Here is a 20039-nt window from a genome sequence, read left to right as displayed (position 1 = left end):
TGCATTATCTAAACTCCTCCAGATTCTGAACTTCCTCTCATAAATAAATAGGCAAGCGAACTTTAAAAATCCTCCAGAGGCTTCTTTTTAAAGTAGTTTCCTTGAATTTAACTTCTTAGCTCTAATTTGAATAATTAGTTTAGATAAGCTTCTTAAAGTAGATGCATTTAAGTGAAATCAGGGCACACGTCCTTTTTGGCTTTGGCGGAGGATTCAAACTTGCTTTCTTTTTGGCTCAATTAAAAGTCATCTTTTAAAAAAATCAGATTTATTGTCTGGATGCAGTTCTGATGGTTATGTGGTTCACTGGACAGACAGAAAGACCTAATACGAAGCAACGCATCTGCTTCTCTGTCTCAATTAATAAACCACAGAATTTATACATGCTATTAATATTCATAGTAATTGAACTGGCTTCCACCCCATCACGTGTGTGTATACATAGAAAGGAAACCAGAGTTATGCAGTTTTCAGTGGAAAATATTGGAAAATTTCTGCTTTGGAGAAATGATTTGTACCATTTATTGACCATCATTAGGAAAGCTTAAAATGTTAACACACTACCATGTTTTTTTTTTTTAATTTTATTTTAGGAAATGTGCCAGCACATTAAAGAACATAATACTTGAAAGCTTGTTTCACATTTAGTAGCAGTGATAGCTGATAGCATAAATAGATGAAAATAATATATCTGCTCATTTTGACATATGTGTCAGTCTAATCATTCTAAATGAGTGTGCTCATATCATGAATCCTTTTCAACCTCTGATTAAAATGTAACGTTGACTACAGGATTATAGAGCGGACTTAATTTTACTGACTGTTTTAACAGTTGTCACAGCTGTTGGAAGAAGGAAAGGCAATTGAAACACTCCAAAACAGACAAGATGAGGGAAGAACAGTTGAGGAAATTTCAGCTGGATTGTTGAAATTAAGACATTTAAAATTAAGCAGATCAGTGTTTTAAGATTCCTGTTTGGTGCTCTGCAAGTTTTATTTTGTATGATCCACTCTTTCCATTTCAGGGGTTTGATTTCTTCTCTTCCTCATCTCTCCTTATTAAAAGCTAAACTAAATTGAAATACTGCTATCCACATGTAATATTAGCATGTCAAACATATAGGGTTAAGATAAGCAAGAAGGAAAAATTTAGGCAGTAACAACAACAGAAGCCTAAATCAGAGTGGATGCTGTCTTTGAAGGAAAGATAGGACCTTGCCTAAGTGACTTTTGAGATGCTACTATTTGAAAACTGGGAACAGCCCCTGTAAGTTTATTTTTTCTAAGAGGGCTACTTAAACTCCAGACTTGGAGCTCACATGACTTTTCTCCCTGTCTCTTCTTTATGAATCTGTTGAAAACACCTGCAGCCTTAAGGGTAGGTGGTATAGTTGGGGTTTTCAGATGATTTCTTTGTAAATTGCTGGACGTGACAACCAGCTGCACTCAAGGATGAGTGTCCTGGAGCCGTAGAGTCTCATCACCTTTCCCATCCCATCACTAAAGCTAACAGACTACTTCTATTTTTCTAAAAATTAAAGAACCATTGTACTTGTCCCGAACTCTATGTAGTTGAGATAACCAGACAACGCGTATTGTATAACAGATTTTCTCCTGGAAGTAAGGGGGGGAAAAGTGTCCCTCAGTCGATGGCATAAATGTTGAATGGGGGTAGTTAGCTAACGATGGGAACTTCATTTTTCATTAGCCTTTGTGTCAGTGTATTTATGTTTTACCCTATACATTTTTGGTGATAAGTTTTAAAAAGCCTCCTTTTGCAGAAATGGCTGGGAAACAGCTTTCCATTCCCTGGGCAGAGGAAAGGGTGACTGCGTTGGCCGGTTGTTCTTAGAGTGATGGTTTCTCATCTTAATGTGTTTATGGCACTGCTGCTTTATTTACTGGGCCTAGCGTGTTGCAGTGGTAATTAACCTGTGTTATTAGCAAAGCCCTTGTGAATATCCATTAATTCTCTTGCATGGATGATCATTTCTCCAGTGTTTTTCTCCCCAATAAGGTATCATTGTCCTTTTTTAAAAAATTCTAAATTGATGGCCTTTGATAGATTTCTTTGATTTAGTCTGACCCATAGTGTGTGTTCATAAGATTAACCATCTTATGAAGAATAGTAACTGTAATTCAGCATTTACAAATGCTGATAGGAGCAGGAGAAAAGAATTGTTTTTGCTCTTTTCCAAGTCAGAAAGAAAAGGAATTAAGGTTTAAAAATGAAATAGTGCAGGAAATCAGTTTTAACCCCCAAATTTCCAGATCTTAGAATTTATGATGATCTGTGTCTTGGAGGTCGTTTAATCAGGTTTTTACTTAGTTAGTAACAATTTAGGCATTTTTGTAAAATATTGAGCCAGCAGAAAAATACTTGTGCTTCCTGTGCTGAGGAAAGATAAGGACCATCTCATTAGCCGGACCATACTTTTGCAATTAATTTTAGATACATGGCGCTATTCATCAAAGAGGGCAGGTAACTTCTCTATGATTCTATTTAACAACACTTACAATTACTCACTCCTCCACGAACTAAAGACAAAGAAAAGACAGTTCTTTTGGAAGGGAGGCATAATTCCCAATTTCTAGCCCATAAGTGTGTGTGAAAAATTCTTCAACATTTGTTTTAGTCTAGTGACAAAACAACATTTTTCTTTGTTTTACTTGTAAAGTTACGGTCAGCATGGAAGGTTTTGCTTCTATTATGTCACAAAATAAATTGAAGTCAGTGCTTCTGGTTGATACTTTGCCATACAGTGACAACTGCTAGCAATGCTCTCTGTTAAACCAATTAATATCAAATAAACTTTTTAGATTCACCCATCAAGCATTTAAAAATAAGAAGAGAGCATTGAAGGCTTCTCGGTGGAAGTTTAATGTCATTGCAGCAGATCAGCTTTGCTCTGAATTTTGCTTCATAGTAAATTCATGGAAGAGAGAAACGATACAATGTTGATCTGTTATAAGTGTATATGAGCTGCGGCCCTAGCCAGCTCTCTGGAGGAAATCTGTGATTACACTGGCCCAGTTTGTTCCGTTTTTATCTCTTTTACATCCATGGCCTTGTATTAAATTGTCATTGTCCTAAAGCACATAAGATAGAAATGAATTGCAGTTCTCTACATTCTCTGACAGTGAAATATTTAACCTCTCCTTCTCCAGTCATAGTTATGTGTATATTTGATAGGGCACGGAGGATACCAAGTATCTCTGCCGCTTAACATTCTTCTTATTACATCTCGTATCTTTTGCCATTGTCTATTATTTTCATAGCCATGAGTATATGGAAATGCATGGTCTAGACAGTTATAAATAAATAAATAAATAAATAAATAAATACACATACGGTACCTTAAAACCTGAAGCAGTCGATAGGCTGCACATGTGTTTGTGTGCTATACAGTGTGCATGTGGAATGGACATACATATGGGATGAGGTGAGTGCACATATAAAATATAGGATGCTGCTAAGAATGTTCATATACCTTTGTACAAGAAAGTGGATTGCAAAGATTTTCTATTCATTTATTTGTCAGGTATTTGCCAGGCATGATTTTAACCTGGAATCAGTATCTCAGATATTTACCAGGTTTGATGTTAAGGTGAATAAGTTTAACTACTAACCAGTACACAGGTAACAGGTAAGCTGATAAGTAAATTTGTGCTTGATTAAAAGAAAATATTACTGTCATTCATAAATTAAATATCTATAATCATAAATATTTATAAAATAAGAAATAAATTACTGATGTTAAATACATAATTTAATGGTTTGGGCCCATATCCAGGAAACAATTTTGAATTAGCCTCTGGCTATGTTCTTCTCTCATACAGTTGAACCTGACAAATATATCTTAATGTAAACCATGCTAGCTTTCAAATAAATGCAAAATATGAATTTCATTTATCTCTGCTACATAAATATACCATTTGTGGGTTTTTTTGGCTAGAAGCAAATTTGTAAAATTATAGGAATTTTTTTTTCTACAAAATACATCATAAATTTCAGAATTATTTGATATTATTCTAAGAGGTAAATTTAGAGTTCTGTGATTTACTCGGTGCATCTGAATGTGTATTGAGAAAAAAACACTTATCCAAATGCTATTTCTAGTCTAATCTTGCCCTATTTCATATTCTTGTTTAAGTACCTAAATATTCATTCCCTACCTTTAACAAAATTAATGTTACTGAATTTAAAAAAAAAATCTTGCTAACTGCCTCTGTATGTCAGTCCATCAGGTCAAAGTAAGTTCCGTTATTATCTGAGGGCTGTAAGCAATAGCCTTCTGCCTTCTGAGGGATTTACCTGGCATTTTATTCTGGTTTCAAGTTCATTTTATACCTTCTAAGGTCTAAGAAACCTCTGCTAATAAAATTAATTTCCATTCAGAATTTTAGCAAACACATCTTTCTTCTCCTACTTGTTCTTTCCAGAAGTGCCAGATGTTTCTTTCTCTCTGCTTTGTACAATACTTCTCAGTATATTCCAAATATGTATATTCTTAAGTGATCATACCAAACCATTGAACTGAGGGTTTCAGGTCTCTGTGTGTTGCACATGTATGTGCACATACACACATCCCCCCATTTTAACTTTAGAAAAAAATACTTAAATGTGTTTGGAAGAAAATTGCTCTTTTTATTTTGATTTCTTCAAATGTTATGCCACTTTCACTTATGGTAAGTTATGTATGTTTGGAAGGTAACACAGTAAGGCAAAACCAACAAGAGAGAAGGGAACCGTTATAAAGAAACTGGCTGCTCACTGGCCAATTAAAGCCCATTGCAATATTCTGGCATAGATCTATATGTACATTTGAATATCGATACATACATAACACGCAAGACTAGCCTTTAGAAACACGACCTATGGCTATATGGAATTCTTTTACACAACACAATGAATGAAGCTTTTGGCATTTAAAATTTTATTAAAGTATTAAACTCATGGGGAGCTCCCCTAAGGACTAGACAACATTGTAAAAAAGGGGTTAAAAGTAAAATTATATTTTAATTATAAAAGGCAGTCTTTGACATATACATTCCTCTGTCCCCTTTCTTATCACTTCAAGCAAAACAGAATTGCATATATACTTTCATCATTTTGATGGGAAGTACACACTATGTGTAATATGCTTTGGCAGCACTTACCTAGCCAAAGAAAACAAATTAATATTCGGCATACTGAGGGCTGTCAGGCATATCACAGATATGTCAATTTAACTTTGCTTCATCATGCACTTTCTCTGCAAACAGTTGGTTAAGTTGATACTAAATAAAAGAGAAGCTACCAATAAATTCTCATATCATGTCAGAGATTGTTGGCTAGCATAAGCGTAATGAAAACCAGCTTGCTTGCTTAGCTCTTTAAAACTCTAACTGTAGGAATCCAGATGGCACAGATAATAATGAGGCTAAAAAAAAAGAGTCTCCCTTCAGTTCATTCAAATCATTCTACTACTTTGGAAGTGAAGGGATTTTTAAAAGTCTCTGAAATGATGAACTTCAGGTGTTCTTATGTGTGAAATAAAGATTTTAGAAAGTGGAGACTCAGAAGGATTGTGAGCAATCCCCTGTTAACAGGGGGCATTTCTTTTTGTTGCACTTTGCATATATTTTCTGGGAAGGCAAAAAGTCTTGGGCTTTCTTTTTGCCTGGCTTATTGAATATGAAAAAAAAATGAAATTTGAAAAGAGTAAATTGAAAACTTGTGCACAGAAAGGCAGAAATGTGCTTAATTCTTTTTTTTCCTCCTCCAATATCGGAATATCTTTGTACATGGTAGTTCCTTTTTCATTTACTCCAAAAAGATTTTACTAATTTTTGATGGTGTTTGAGAATTGTATTCATTTTTTTGCATAAGTAAAACAATGGACATTAAATCTATTTACTTTCCTTTTAATACTCATAGTTAAAATGTTTTAAAGGCATGCTTTTTAAGGCAATTAATATATAACAGTATTTATAAGAATTTGTTTTGCTTTGAAAAGAGTAATAAAAGCCCATTAATCATGTACCTGAAATTATAACCAGAATTAACAGAAATATCAGATAATATGAAAACTGAAAAAGATTAAGCTAATTATTTAAGGAAAAAAAATTCAAATATGAGGCTGTCCAGATAATTTCCCTTGGCCTCCATAAAAAAAAAAAAAAAAAAAAAAGTTGTAATATTTTAACTTTTCCCAGACGTAAGGTGATGATGGTAAATTATACTCATTTTTTTTGCATAAGTAAAATAATACTCAGGAAATGCTTTCTTCATAGCTATTAATCTGTTAAAACAGATCAAGTCTTTTAAGGAGGAATATTATAGCCTTAGACAACTGTTCACGAGCAGGGAAAGGGAAAGGTATATATGATATTTAACCGATGAGAACCAGGTCATTTTTCCTATGAGAAAGCGACTGTATACAGCTGGTGCTGCATCCTGTGAAATGACAGAAGCATCACTGTTACCTATAGACTTGCAAGGCACCTGCCTCACCGGGTCACAGATGGAACAGCCATCATCAGCTGAATTTTACTGCACTCCACACTTGGCTAATTCATCGTATTCTTCTACCCATCTAGGGGAAAGCTCATTCTGTTCTTGGAGTCTAGACAGAAGCAGGAGTTGGGCTCAGGTGGTAGCATGTGGCTGCCTTTTTCTCGCCTCTGCTAGCCATCCAGCAAAGGGAAGTGAAGAACAAATGGACAATTTATGCACAGAAGTTCAAGCAGAGATTCTTTCCTAGGGACAGGAATTTGTGGTTATTCAGTTGTTCAAGTAAATTTCAGATAACTCTTGCATGCTAGAAATGTCATTGATGTCTTTGATTCTTCAAAGTGCTGTCAATAAATGATTAGGTGAGTCTTTCAATTAGTATGAATGATGAACCGGTTTAAGCTTTTCTTTCTTTTAAAATTATTGAAACAGTGAGCATGCCATCTATTTGTAAGTCTGGATGATGATGTTTTAAAACATACTTTTATACTGAGCTGTACATTAGTTGGATAAGTCTGAAGAATAAAGAAAAATTGAGGTTAAAAACTCAAATTGTATTTTTTATTTCTTTATTTTCTTATAGTGAACAAAACTTTAATGTCTAGAGCATGTATGAGGGTTTTAATGATTGGAAACTCTATCCTGAGAATGTGGTCACCATATGTGACAGCCTTGCTTTCTATCTTGTCTTCAGTTTATGGGGTAAGTTTGGTGATACCGTCTACTGTCTTACTTTGCTTACGTTATAGAATCTCTCTGCTTCCACGTTGAGATAGCTTTGAAATGTGGGGGGAAATGCCTGCTCAGTTCTAAAGAAAAAAACTTTCCTGTACAAACACCTTCCCCCCTCAACCCTACCAGTAGCTTTTTATTTTATTTTTGTGTTTTTTATTTTAAATTTCTGTTTTACTAAAGGGTCATTTATTTTGGCAGAAGGTAAGTGCACATAACTCATACATATTTGCATATGCAGTACATTTTTATTTTCCCCTAAATTCCGAAGAGATCGCCTTGAACTTTTCATATTTGTTTTTCTTTTGTTTCTGTTTGTTGTGCATTTTAGTTGAGTGCTTTTATAGTGTTTTCTTGATTCTTGTCAGTTTGGGGTACTCAGTGTTGACATTTTTGTAAAGTTAATGTAACAGCAGAAAAACCTATGGCAAACTGGAATCTGGCCACAGTGCATGGAAGATACAACTTATGTTTGATTGTGTGTAAATACAGTTAGTTAGTAGGGGGTTTATCAGATAGCTTGGCAGAAAGAGAGAGGAGCAGTACAAACTGTTTTCAATAACTGTGCTGTTCATACACCTGATAAGATTGAGAGAGCTTTTCGAAATGCTGATAGGCTTTGAATAAGAAAAGAATAATCGCTTCTACTGGCACCAGCTTATCGGGAATGAAGTAAAATGCCAGCACTTTTACATTAGCAAAAGTAAATGTTTTAGACACTCTGTGCCTTTTTTCATTCCAGTTAAATAGCAGGGTGCTTTTGAGTGTGCTGTAATGAATAGAAGGATTTATTACCTTGACTAAATTACAGGTGAATATGTTGATAAAGGAACCTTCAGCATCTACAGCAGCTTCTTTGATAAGCAGGTTCATCTATGCAGCGCATTCTCTGGAGAAATTAAGTATTCCCTTTTCCACTCCAATTCTATTAAACATCACTTCTGATATTAGAAGACGCAGTTATGTCCTATGCCAGTCGGGTCTCCTTGTTTTCCAGCAGATGGGTGACAGGCATTTGAAACTTAGCTTATCGGACTTCTAACATGCTGGGCTGCTGTGGTTAACTAAGTTAGGGCATCTCTCTGCAGGTTTGCATTCCCTGTGCTGAACCAGCAAACTCCTATGCAAGCAATTTTTTTTTTTTGTAGGAGTTGAATGAGATTAATAATAAATTTAGGATACCTTGATGAGAAGATAAATGTTCATCTGGTCTAGTAATAGTCAGTTCCATTTTAAGTCATCTCCCCTTTAAAAAGGAGATACTGGTTTTGCTTTTTAACGTAAAGCCATTAACTTTCCCAATTGTACCATTTTCTTTTCTTTGCAGTTTGATGCCTACAAATAATTTGGCATATTCAGATTTGATAAATGATAGTGCAAGAGCAAATTGATTGATTTTGGATTACTATTGATTACTCTCAATGAGATCACTGTGACACACTTGAATCAATAGTATTTGATTAAGCAAGGCACCACTGTTCTATACATTCAGCAGCAGTGGGGAATTCAGGAACAGAATGTTCACAAGCTGATAAATTGACAAAGCGTTCAGCTTTAAATAGCCCTTTGTTCAGCACTAGTTCCTTAAAATATATTTCATTGGAAAAGTTCGTTTTTGCAACTCTGGGCCTTTCTGTGGAAGAAAGGTCATCAGTTTAAGGTTTATTAAATTTTAACTAAAAACAACTGGGCTCCATTTAGGTGTAAAACAATTTAAGTACTCTCTGCAGGCAACCTTCATGCTTTTGAGCTGTTGCTCAAAGGTTTCATTCTTTTATGAAGATGTCAATTGTAAACATAAAAATGCATCACTGGAAATGTAATGGTTTAAGATTCAAACGGAAATAAAAGTCTCTGCCTGAGGAAAGTACTGTAATCAAAATAAGATGGGTCTTAACTTGCCTCCAAAGTAGGCACGCTCAGGAGCAGCGCTGGCAGGCAGCAGCAGGTAGAGAGCCACGTGGGGCTCAGCATTTCTTACTGTTTGCTTCCTTCCTATCTGAGGGGATTCGTCACGTCGCCAACAATACGTACAGAGCACTAAAGACCATTTGATCTCAAAGTCGCGAGTACTGCTGATGCACTGCCGTCCCGCTGTCCCGAGCAAACTTACAAAGTAGCTGGAAAAAACAATCGCGATGTTTCACGTCCTTTAGGAGAGGGTCCCCGAGGCTAGAGTGTCCCGCCACACCCCTTCCGTGGGCAGTCTCAGCCCTTGGAATGGAGCGTTTGCTCTTGCCAGACATGGTATTTATTGCCAGGCTGTCTTCAGAAAAGCTGAGCATGACAGTGAACACTCCGTTGGAAATGTAAATATTCCTACAGGCAAAACTTGATTGCCAGTGAAATTTTCACGATCCCACATTTCAACAGGTTTACCTTAGCATATACTTAAATGAGATGCTCTTGTTTTGATATTAACGGAGGGGGAGAAAAGGTGGCTTTCTGAGAGAAAATTAGTAGGAAAGTCAAGTTTGGAATCATGAAAGTCCCCAGAAAATCTGAGGTTTTTTTTTTTTTGCATGAAACTAAGGTAATAATTCGAATTATAGTACACTGAACCACATGAAATTGCCGTTTTAATTGGCCAAAAATGGCCAAAAGTCGGTGATTTCATAGGGTTCAACATAGTAATTGAGTTTATTTCTATACCACTCATACTATATCAACAAATTGAATGGGGCAACTCTTTTTTATTTTATGATGGGCTGTGTCAAATCATTAGAGGACCTGTGAATTCCAGTTATGGCAAGGGTATTATAATATCGTTTTTTGCAACTGTAATTTCTTCTTTAACGCCATTAGAGAGTTAGAGCCAAGTATAGAGTATTATACACACAGAAAAGGTATGCATTTCTCTGGCATCTCTCCTATATGCAGCTAAGCTGCTTCTGGGAATCTGTGTAAATTTTTCAACTGCTGAGGAGGGCCACGCTGCAAGCAAGTAGCCTCATTGTATGAGCAAACAAGCACTGACACTCCCTCCCCACCCACCCCCACCCACGAAAGCAGCACATTGCTAAGAGTAAATAGTTTGGAAAAAAAGATACCACCACCTCAAAGTCTACATCCACTGCTAAAAGATCCTTAATATGCTAGTTAGCACTTTTGATGCTTTCCCCCAGAGAAGTATTAAAACTGTGCTCCATTAAATCTGTGCACAGATTAGGCAGATGCGAACTCCCCGAGTTGGCAGTGGAGCCGGCGATGCTTTATTGGCTATTGCATTTAGGAAAGGTGCTTTTGGAGATGTAATAAAATGATCCCAGAGCTACCATTTGACCCCCAGATGTGCAGCTCGTGTCGGAGCTGTGCTGTGCTGGCCGCTGGGAGCTTTCTGTGCCTACCTGCGGGCAGAATCTGGCTCTCTGTAGGGCAGAATCAGTGGGGGGTGGGGTGGGGGGCAGGATGTTCCAGTGCCGCTGCTGGAAATGTCAGCACAAAGTGCATCTTGCCTTAGGGTCACGTCGGGACTGGGTAAGTCTTTCTCACGTTGGGCGAGCACAGGGCGGCTTACGTGTTGGGTCCTGAAGGAGGGTGGGCGTCGTTCAGTGGAACTGGACTGAGCGAATGCCCCTGACTGGACCCACTGCCAGTCTTGGAGTTCTCCTTTACTTGTGCATATCCCCCCACCCCCATCTGTGGCACTGAATTTGACTTATCACTGGTACTGAGATCAAAAAAGAAATCATTCCTTTTGATGTCTGTTCTTAGACACATGCAGTCTGGGGGGTGGGGACAGGGGGGTGGAGAGATAGTCTTAGCACAGAAGTCATTGTACCGGTGACAGTGTCCACTGAGGACAAGATCTATTTTTTTCTCTGCCTGTTTTAGATGTAAAATTCTGTGACTAGGGAGGTTACTATAGGGTGTTTTAAATTCCTTATGTTTGTCCTAAGTGAGGATGCCTTTGGTTAGGACACAGCAGTATCCGGTATGGGCACTTTATTAGAACAGTCTCCCTTCCCCCACACCCACATTTGCATCTATTTTGCCAAAAGATGTAAAAAGCTGAAAAATATGAATATTCCAAAGAGGTTCAGTTTTTCTAAAAAGAGGACAAGAGGATGCATTTATTGCTGGGTATTGAAATTGGGACATTGGAGCCTGATTTGTAAATGAGAGGAAAGATTTGATGGGGTCTGCTACTTCTGCATCCTGGACCCTAATCAGGCATTGTTTCCAGCTCCATACAGTCACTTTTGTCCAGCTTCTCAGCTAGTGAGATTTCTCCAAGCAGCGTGAGCCCCAGCCCATCAGCAGGCTGCTAGTCAGCAGCAGGTGTGAACAACATAAAACAGGATTAACACTGAACCAAAGTGTGTACTAAAAACAGAACCCCTGCTTTGCTTTTAAAAGGACGGCAGGACTGGAGGATAGAAGCCTCTTATTTACTAAACAGTGTTCAATGGCTTATGTAAATTGTTCTGTTTAGGGGCAGGGAAGGCGTGTGAGCTAGCATATACTCGTTCTCCCTCTCTTTTTTCAACCATAAACTCAAAACTTACCCAGAAAAATCTTAGAAAACTTTCAGAAGGAAAAAAAATGAAAAATTGTCTGTGTAAATCTTGAACCAGGATTATAGGTTAATATTGCTAAGATGCTATTTTTGCTTACAGATTAAAAGCTGATAGTCTCCCTTTCCCAGCTCTACAAAACATTGCTTAGTTTATTCTGAGATATATTTTTTGTTTAATTGTGGAATCTAATTTATATTTTCACTGCAGTAGGTAAACCACAAATAAGTAACTTCAGTAGAAATTATGCAAAAAAGCTTTAAAAAACAATCAGGACTACCTACAGGTAAATAAGAAAATCAAAAAAAAGATCAGTCAGTATAAGGGGGACTGCATGAGTTTAGCAAACCAGGCATTGGATTGAATTTACAGCATCTGACACTTTGTCAGTATCTTGTTTAGGAAAAGGAAAGGTGGCATAAACAATGTTTCTCTTTGTAATTTATACTAATTCTAGTAGTATATACTATATGTTACATTAAAATTTAGGTATCTTTCTTTATCTGGTTTAAGTTGAATTGCATTTTAAGACTTAAGGACTTGGTCACGTACAGGAATGGGTGTGGAATGAGGAAATAATTCAATTAGAGAAATTGTTTTGCATGCATACACACACATGAATTCTATCAACACATGCAAAAGTAAGTTTTTTAGGATGTGCATTTAATGCCATTATACTAGTTTCTGACACTCCAAAATAGGTTCACATATAGGAATTTAAATAAGATGGATCTGTTTGAAAATATATGCACTTTACCAAAAGAATAATTTTGAAATGTCAAAAATTAAAATTTTATTATTCTCCTTCAGCAGCATCTTGGTAGCATACTTTACCATTATTATCTTTTATATCCAGGTTTACACTGGAATCACTTATTCATTCCTTCGCCCTTTGCTTGCATTTACTTTTTTTGTTTTTTTAATGGCTACTTTCTTTGCTGAGACTTTGCTCCTGTTTTATTTTAGAAATATTGTCTGCCAGTTTAATTGTGGCAGTATTAACACATGTTGAATACACTAAGAATATTTAAATCATTGTGACTTATATAACTGGTAAAAATTATATTTTAATTTTAAAGTTAAGAAGCTAATATATTATATATTACCTTGTAGTATGTATCTCTCAAATAAATGTCCATACCCTTCTACTTACTATTTTTAAGTACCCTCAGTTATATATATTAATTAGGTTTGGATGAATTGCCTGATAGTTAATAAAATCAGGTTTAGAAGATATCAGTTTAAAATTGATTTTTGAAGTGTATTTTTTATGACCAACTCTCTGGTGGCAAATCGATTGCTTATAGTAACTTCTCATGTTGCATCAGAAAGGATTATATGCATTTGTTTGCAATTTTTTAAATCATTAAAGCCATCAGTTTAGTGCTTTCATCACATTTTCTTGATCAGTCATTCAAAAATATTTAACTGTGTATAGGCACTGAAATCCTGGAATAAATGAAAAATAAAAGACTTAATCAGGAGTGCACACAAAACAGTTAAAAATGGAGCTTTTTAATATCTAAATCTCCCATTTAAGTTTGGTTTAGTCTTCAAAAATTATTTCAGGAATTTAGATAGCAGTAGTTTTACATAAGCCTTGAGCACATGGAAGCTTCCATCCTGATTTTCTGGCTTCAGGTTTTTAGATTTTATATTGAGTTAGCCTTCTGAGCACAGGCAGGAACTGTACACGTAAGTCCTGCATGTGCAAGAGTATGATTGACTACAGGACGTGGTGGAGCCAAGTCTGAAAATTCTCCTGAAAAATGGAGCTGACTTTGCCTTCTTAGGAAGCCTTTGGAGAGTTAATATCCAAAATTACTGTTTCATCTTGAAATGCTCTAAATAACATTTTTTATGGTTTGTATTTTAGCTGGTAATGGAAGGTGTCTTTTTTATTTTTCTAGAGATCATATAAGAAAAAATATTTCCCAGATCATAGAGAAAGTAAGGGGGAATTATTTGAACTCTGGAAGTGTTATGATTGATGCTGTTTGACTTTGAGAGACAGCTTTGAATGAATAAACTCATTCTAATGAAAGAAAATGATCCTTGAAAAGTATTTTTATAAGGAAACCTTGCTCTTCATCTTGAGATAATCTCAGAGCTACTGCTTTTGTCCAACATTCCTGAAAAAACTGCCCGGTAGAGTTCCCAAAAGTCTGGGTTTTCAGTTCTCCCGAGGACTCTTAAAATTGAATTCAAAGCAGTTTTCTGTCTCTTTGCAGCATCTCTTCCATGGATGCATTTTGTTTGTTTGTTTTTGAAAGATGCATATTGGTTTGCTTCAGGCCATTAAAATTATTATCTTTCACAGTTTTAGATATTTATAATTAGATGATTAGTACAGTTAGGTAATAAGATTTATATTGGCATCAGTTAAGTTTATAGAGGGATTAAAATCATGGTATCATGGTACGATTGCCAACCGGGATATGCCAGAAATATCTCCGGAGAATTTTTGTGAAGTGTTTATGCTCAATTAAAATTGATACTACATGTTACTGAGTGACTGTCTCATAAGAGCTTTGCATCAGAATGCTGCAAGTTTGCAATGCAAGTGATATGCAACTTCTTTATATATTACAGTACAAGAAATTATGCACTTCGAAGGGTCAAGCCCACATTTTTGGAAATGACCACAGAAATATGAGACAAAGAATCTCTCAACTTGGGCACAGCTAATATTGTTCTGCAACACCAAAAGGCTACAGAAATAGCTTTTTTCTTTCCTGCACTAGCTGTATGCAAAGGGCAGCTTACCTTTATAGAAGCACTGCAGACATGAACTGAGTCACCTCACCTATGTTTGCACTTCTTTGTGTGTTTTTTTTTCCTTTTGCAAAATATTTTTGAAAATACCTTTCTCTTCATAGTCTTCCTGCTTTTTCCAGAATCATTCCCCTTGAATCCTCTTTTTTGCTTTTTGTTAAGCTGAGGTGGAAGTACAAAAATGGATGCATTCTTCCTTATTCCTACTGCCAAATGCATTCAGAAACCCTCACTATATTTCTTAAAAAAGAAAAACCCAATAACAAAGCAACAGCATAAAACATCAGGGGTTATTGGATGTGGGGCAGCAAGGAAGAGGACAGTTGATCATTTCTGATTCCTCTAGTATTGCATATAAAAGCTTTGCCAGTGCCCCACTTCCACCCCACCCCCAGACTGCACACCGCTCAGTGTCAGGGAGATGATAATGTACCTGGAAGGAAAAGGCAGTCCTTGCCGAGGCAGGCAGCATCAGACAGGGCGCCTTGCCATCTGCCCCACCTGCTGCATTCATGCGTCCATCTGGTGACTGCAATAGCTCATTGTAGGCCCCTACTCAGGAACATTCGGGCTGAAAAGCAGGCAGTGTGAATTATTTAGGTAGCTAGTATAAATAAATAGAGGGGTAGGAGAAGAGTACAAGGGAAGGATCTGAAAGAACCGAGGGCTCCTTTAGTCCTGGGTGCTTTGGAATGCGCTAATGCATGAAAGCATTCGATTTGCATATAGATTTAGATGTATAGATCATTGTGCAGATTCCAAGTCAATGAGTTTTATCTAGATTTAGATAGCTCTCAGCCTCTTTTGCAGTTAAAATATGGCCAGTTTCAGGCAGGGAATCTTTGGGGACTTTTAACATAAGTGAAGCTGATGAAATGAATATGTTTAGGCATTGATTTAACAGAAATAAAACAGCTGCGTGTCCTTTCAGTAGCAGATGATGTTTCTGCAGGGGCCACATATTTGACTTTTTAGTGAAATATAATTTATACAGATTTTTTTTCTATGAGATGCAAAAATTTGAAAATGTTCTATGTTAGATATATCTGTATATGTGGCCAGTCAAAAATATTTCAGTTAACTACTCTGCACTGAAAAGCATGGTTACTGCATCCAGTGTAACCATTATTATAGATTGATATTCAATCAAAGTCTTCAAGTACTGAAATCTGTGAATGACTTCATTATGTTTTGTTTCTAGATAAATCACATCGATAGGCCCAAAAGTCCTAGCAATTACCTGATTACTGGAAAAAAGAAATACTTAAAGACATTATAAACCAGAGTAGTCAAAGTTGTTCATAATGGAATAGACTCTAATGAAATTAAGGATAGTTTGAACAAACCAACCAATAAAGATTTTTTAAGGCTTTCTGGCATCATTTTGTATCTAACAAGATTGGTTCACAAGGCTATAATTGTCCTTTAAATTTAGGAAAAGCTAGTTTGTATAAAAACAATTATAAGGCCGGCCATGGTAGCTCAGCAGGCAAGAATGCTTGCCTGCCATGCCAGAGGACCCGGGTTCGATTCCCGGTGCCTGCCCATGTAAAAAAAAAAAAAAAAAAACAATTACAAATGATAGATGAATGGAACTGGTAGTATCCAGGCTTTAAAGAAGCTGTTGCCATTTTCTTTCCTCAGAATCATTTAGAAGATACAATCTTTTGGGGTGAAGCCTTCATTTAAATTAATTTATAATTTTTTTTTTACCCACTCAACTCATTTTTACTTTGCATATTAATACAGATATATGATATGTTTGTATATGTATATATGTTTGTATATATATATACAAACACACATACACTAGTTAGCTTGTTTTACATTCCAGCATCCTAGACTTGACTAGATTCTTTAGGGTTAGCTTGCTTGATTCCAGTTGCAAAGTAAATTTAATCGATCTGCTTTTTTGAGCCAGTGAAACCACAGCCTACCTTTAAATAAACAACATCTATATCTGGAGCACAGTATGCATATAAATGATTCATAGAGTTAATTCAAACAATAATCAGTAATTCAACTTGATATTTTTTCATATAATTTTTTTTTATTTTAATTTGAGGAAATGTATTTAACCCAGTCTGTTTCCAAAATGTATATGAGATAATTCCTTTTCTTTTTTAGATTTGTATTTTTTAATGTGTCTCTACATACAAACACAGAGAGGCAGAGATGTGATATGTATATCATAGGGAATTTTGTTCACAACACTGTTGTTTCTTTTATTTATTTTTTTGGGGTGGGGTAGGGGAGGGGCACATGGTACAGGAATTGGACCCCTGTCTCCCGCATGGCAGGTGAGAATTCTACCACTGAATTGCCCCCACACCCCCCTAGATCTGTATTTGAAACCATTTCACAGCTCAAAAAAAAGACACACTATTTGTCCTCAGCCACATAACTCTGTAAAATTTAAAGGAATTAAATAAAAGTAAGATGAATTAGGCAATGTTGAGTTTAGCCTCTCACTCTGTCTTCCTTCTTCAGCACCACATTTCCTTCTTTGACCTCTCATTTCCCTCTTTCCAGACCCAAACTCAACAACAAACAAATCTTACCCAGCCTTGAAAACATGTCATTATGAAAATAAAGAAAAAACAATAGATTTTTTTTTTTCCAGAAGGAAAAGACCTTTACTTACTCTTCATAATTTTCTTTTCCTGGAAGACAGTCTATTCCTCATAGAGTCACTTGGAAACTGTTTGATACTGATTGAATGCATATCCTTGACAGGCAAAGAAGGACAAAGTTAACAGAGATGAGATTTAATTAGAAGTAACATGTATATCTTAATGGTAGTGCTTAACTATAAGAACAAGAGTTCACTCTGTTTAATTGATGACTTCAGGGAAAATCCATAGAAATTTTGAGAATCTTTAGATGTCCAAAGCAATGAATGAAATGTTTTGGAAATTTTTAACTATATGAAAATATAGTTAAATACAATATAAAATATAAAAATACAAAATGTCTTCCTATGAAAAGGAAGGCTTAAGCTTTTTACTTACGACTTAATTGCTTTTATGCATCAAGACCCGCTCTGCTCATTTTAAAAATTTTCCTTAAGACTTACAGCAAGGGTCCTCCTCAGCGTTCTTTTATGTCCTCTTGTATTCTGATGTGTGTTTGGACTTCTGATCTAACCTGGACAGGATCAGCTTTATGCTATCTTTGAATAATTCACATGTACATGATTTGATCAAATCATGTACTTGTGTCAACTTTGCTGGAATATGTGATAACTTACTTTATCCTAAGAACACGAGAAAAATATATTTGTTTTGACAGGAGTCATCTAAAGTGTGTTTATTTCCACACGGTGGTAAAGGAAGCTTAGTAAATGAGAACGTATCATTATGTTGTACTTGCTGCAAACATCTCTTTACAACAATTTGCAGATTTCTTCCTTCCTCTCTCTGCCATAGAACCAGAGAATCCATATCTTGTTCTTAATTGTATTTTTATTTGTTCAGATCTTTAACAGAAGGTGTTATTTAAAGACATCAACACCATCTTTTAAAGAGAGCTTGTGTGGGCCACGGTGGCTCAGCCAGAGGACCCAGGTTCGATTCTCGTTGCCTGCCCATGTAATAAAAAAAAAATAAAAATAAAAGAGAGCTGTGTGTCCAAATATTAGGAATTCTAAATGGCAAATTTCATAATTTGTCAAGGAAATAGTCAAAAGGAAATTAATTAGTCTTACTTCTTGCTTTTAGTAATGCTGATTTTGTAATAATGTAGTCAATTGGTAAGTCTCATGATTTAATTGGAACCAAAAATATAAAAAGGGTTAAGAAAAGCCTTTATGTGACACATTATAAATTTTGAAAGTAAATCTCCTTTCAGTGGTTCTTGCTGAAATTTGCCATTGACAGTTTAGTCAGATCAGCTATATTTATGGAAGACTAACTGCTTTAAATATTTCTCTCTAATAGCAGTTATGATGGTATTAATTATATGGGACAAGTAGTAAATAGTAGCATCCATGTTGCTTCTTAATAGCCTCCCATAAAGGACTTCATTATCCCAATCATAGTGAAAAAGGGAGATGTAGTAATAAGTCACAGGTGTTTTTATGTGTTCATAAGTGGGGAGGTGAGGTGACCATTTGGGGTTACCCAAAATCAAGGCTAATAAACAGAATGATATTTACTTAAGCATTGAAGATAGTAAGGCGTCTTTTGTTTTGGGGTGTTACAGCTAGGCCAGGCAGGATGCTGGATGTCCTTATTTTCTTAAGGCATATGGATTAAAACCTGATGGCATTTGGTGGTAAAAAACCCATGGCAAGGGAGACAGGTCTACTGAAGAGTGCAAACAGTAGGAGCCACATCTGTGCATATAGAGGAATAAAGTACAGCTAAGAGAAATCTAGCAGGGCTTTTCTGCAACAATTTCCTGCCAGAATCTGCCAGCATGTCGAACTGTTAATCTGAGGGTCACAGTTTGAGGGCCACATTGAAAGCAGGTTTTAAAAATAATGCGCTTGTATTGGGGGAAGCAAGATAGTATTTTACAGTCCAGGGTTTGGAAGCCACAGGAATTTATGCCATTGCCTAAAGTGTGTTAAAATTCTAATGATTTGATAAACTAGCATTCAAACAATGCTTGGTGAGAGTGGGCACTCAATAAATATTCCATCCCCAACTTTGCTCTTAATAATGGGTTGATAGTGGCACTAGAAGAGAAGTACGAAACTGAGATTTTACTTCTCGAAGCCAAATTAACTTCTTACCTCAACCGGCAAATTCTGAAGTCAAAATGAGTCATAATAAGGATTAGTCAGGGAAGCTTGAATTGAATCTATTTCTTTTGCATGTGTGGCTCCTTATCAGTCCTCTTCTACTTATAATTGCTGGATTCACTTTCTGAAATTAGCAAAGGAAAAAGCAAAGTAAAGACAGAAACCTCGCCACTTGCTGGTTTCTCCCCTGCCTGGAATGCGAGGCCAAGAATAGGACTATAAAAGTATAATATTTAATTATTATTATTAGAGGGGATGCTGTAGAAATAACACGATGAGTCATTTGCTAAGGGCAGTGAAGTAGAAAGTATAGATTCTAGCAGATTACCCCTTGAGGTTAGAGATATTTGAAGAGGTTCTCTTGTCTTCAGTTTCTCCTATCTTTTAAAAAGCATAAACCTCTCTTTTATACTAATCCTGCAAACAATACAATCTGGCTTCTGAAGTTAGGAGGTCCTCACAAGTCTTGTTATCAGTTCTATAAGCACTCTGTTCCTATTTTTAAGATTGTGTGTGCATGAGTGAGTGTCCATGTGTGAACGTGTGTGGGTGTGTATTTCTGTCTGAGGGGCGCACCTCGGTGTGTTTCACGCGAGCTTCCTGAAGGAAGGGTTAAATCAATGGTTGAGCTGATTTTACCCTCATGGGTGATATTTTATTTATATGATAAAATGCTTGGAAAGTAATTAATTTGTCAGGGGAACATCTTGTTACCGTAAATTTGCTGAATGTGTAATAAAATTGCCATAACACAGATGGGAAAATGAAGATT

General features: G+C 36.1%; 1 protein-coding gene across 15 annotated transcripts in view; it reads left to right on the top strand.

The window, feature by feature from the left end:
* ESRRG (estrogen related receptor gamma) overlaps window positions 1-20039 on the top strand; it is a 625071-nt gene that overhangs the window by 365648 nt on the left and 239384 nt on the right. Inside the window, exons 1-2 of one of the 15 annotated variants that reach the window (XM_077157826.1) lie at window positions 3542-3647; window positions 7080-7198. The exons of 12 other annotated variants lie outside the window; for them this stretch is intronic. In XM_077157826.1, the coding sequence (XP_077013941.1) occupies window positions 7194-7198 (5 nt within the window). In that variant the 5' untranslated portion in view covers window positions 3542-3647; window positions 7080-7193. Of the gene's footprint in view, window positions 1-3535; window positions 3648-7079; window positions 7199-10679; window positions 10706-20039 lie in introns of those variants that run through there. 2 more of the 15 variants (XM_077157831.1, XM_077157837.1) reach the window with 2 other exon arrangements.

The sequence above is a fragment of the Tamandua tetradactyla genome, chromosome 4 (genome assembly GCF_023851605.1).
Source record: "Tamandua tetradactyla isolate mTamTet1 chromosome 4, mTamTet1.pri, whole genome shotgun sequence".
Classification (NCBI taxonomy): domain Eukaryota; kingdom Metazoa; phylum Chordata; class Mammalia; order Pilosa; family Myrmecophagidae; genus Tamandua; species Tamandua tetradactyla.
The sequence above is the reverse complement of the archived record's forward strand: the minus strand, read 5'-3'. Positions and strand labels throughout refer to the sequence as shown.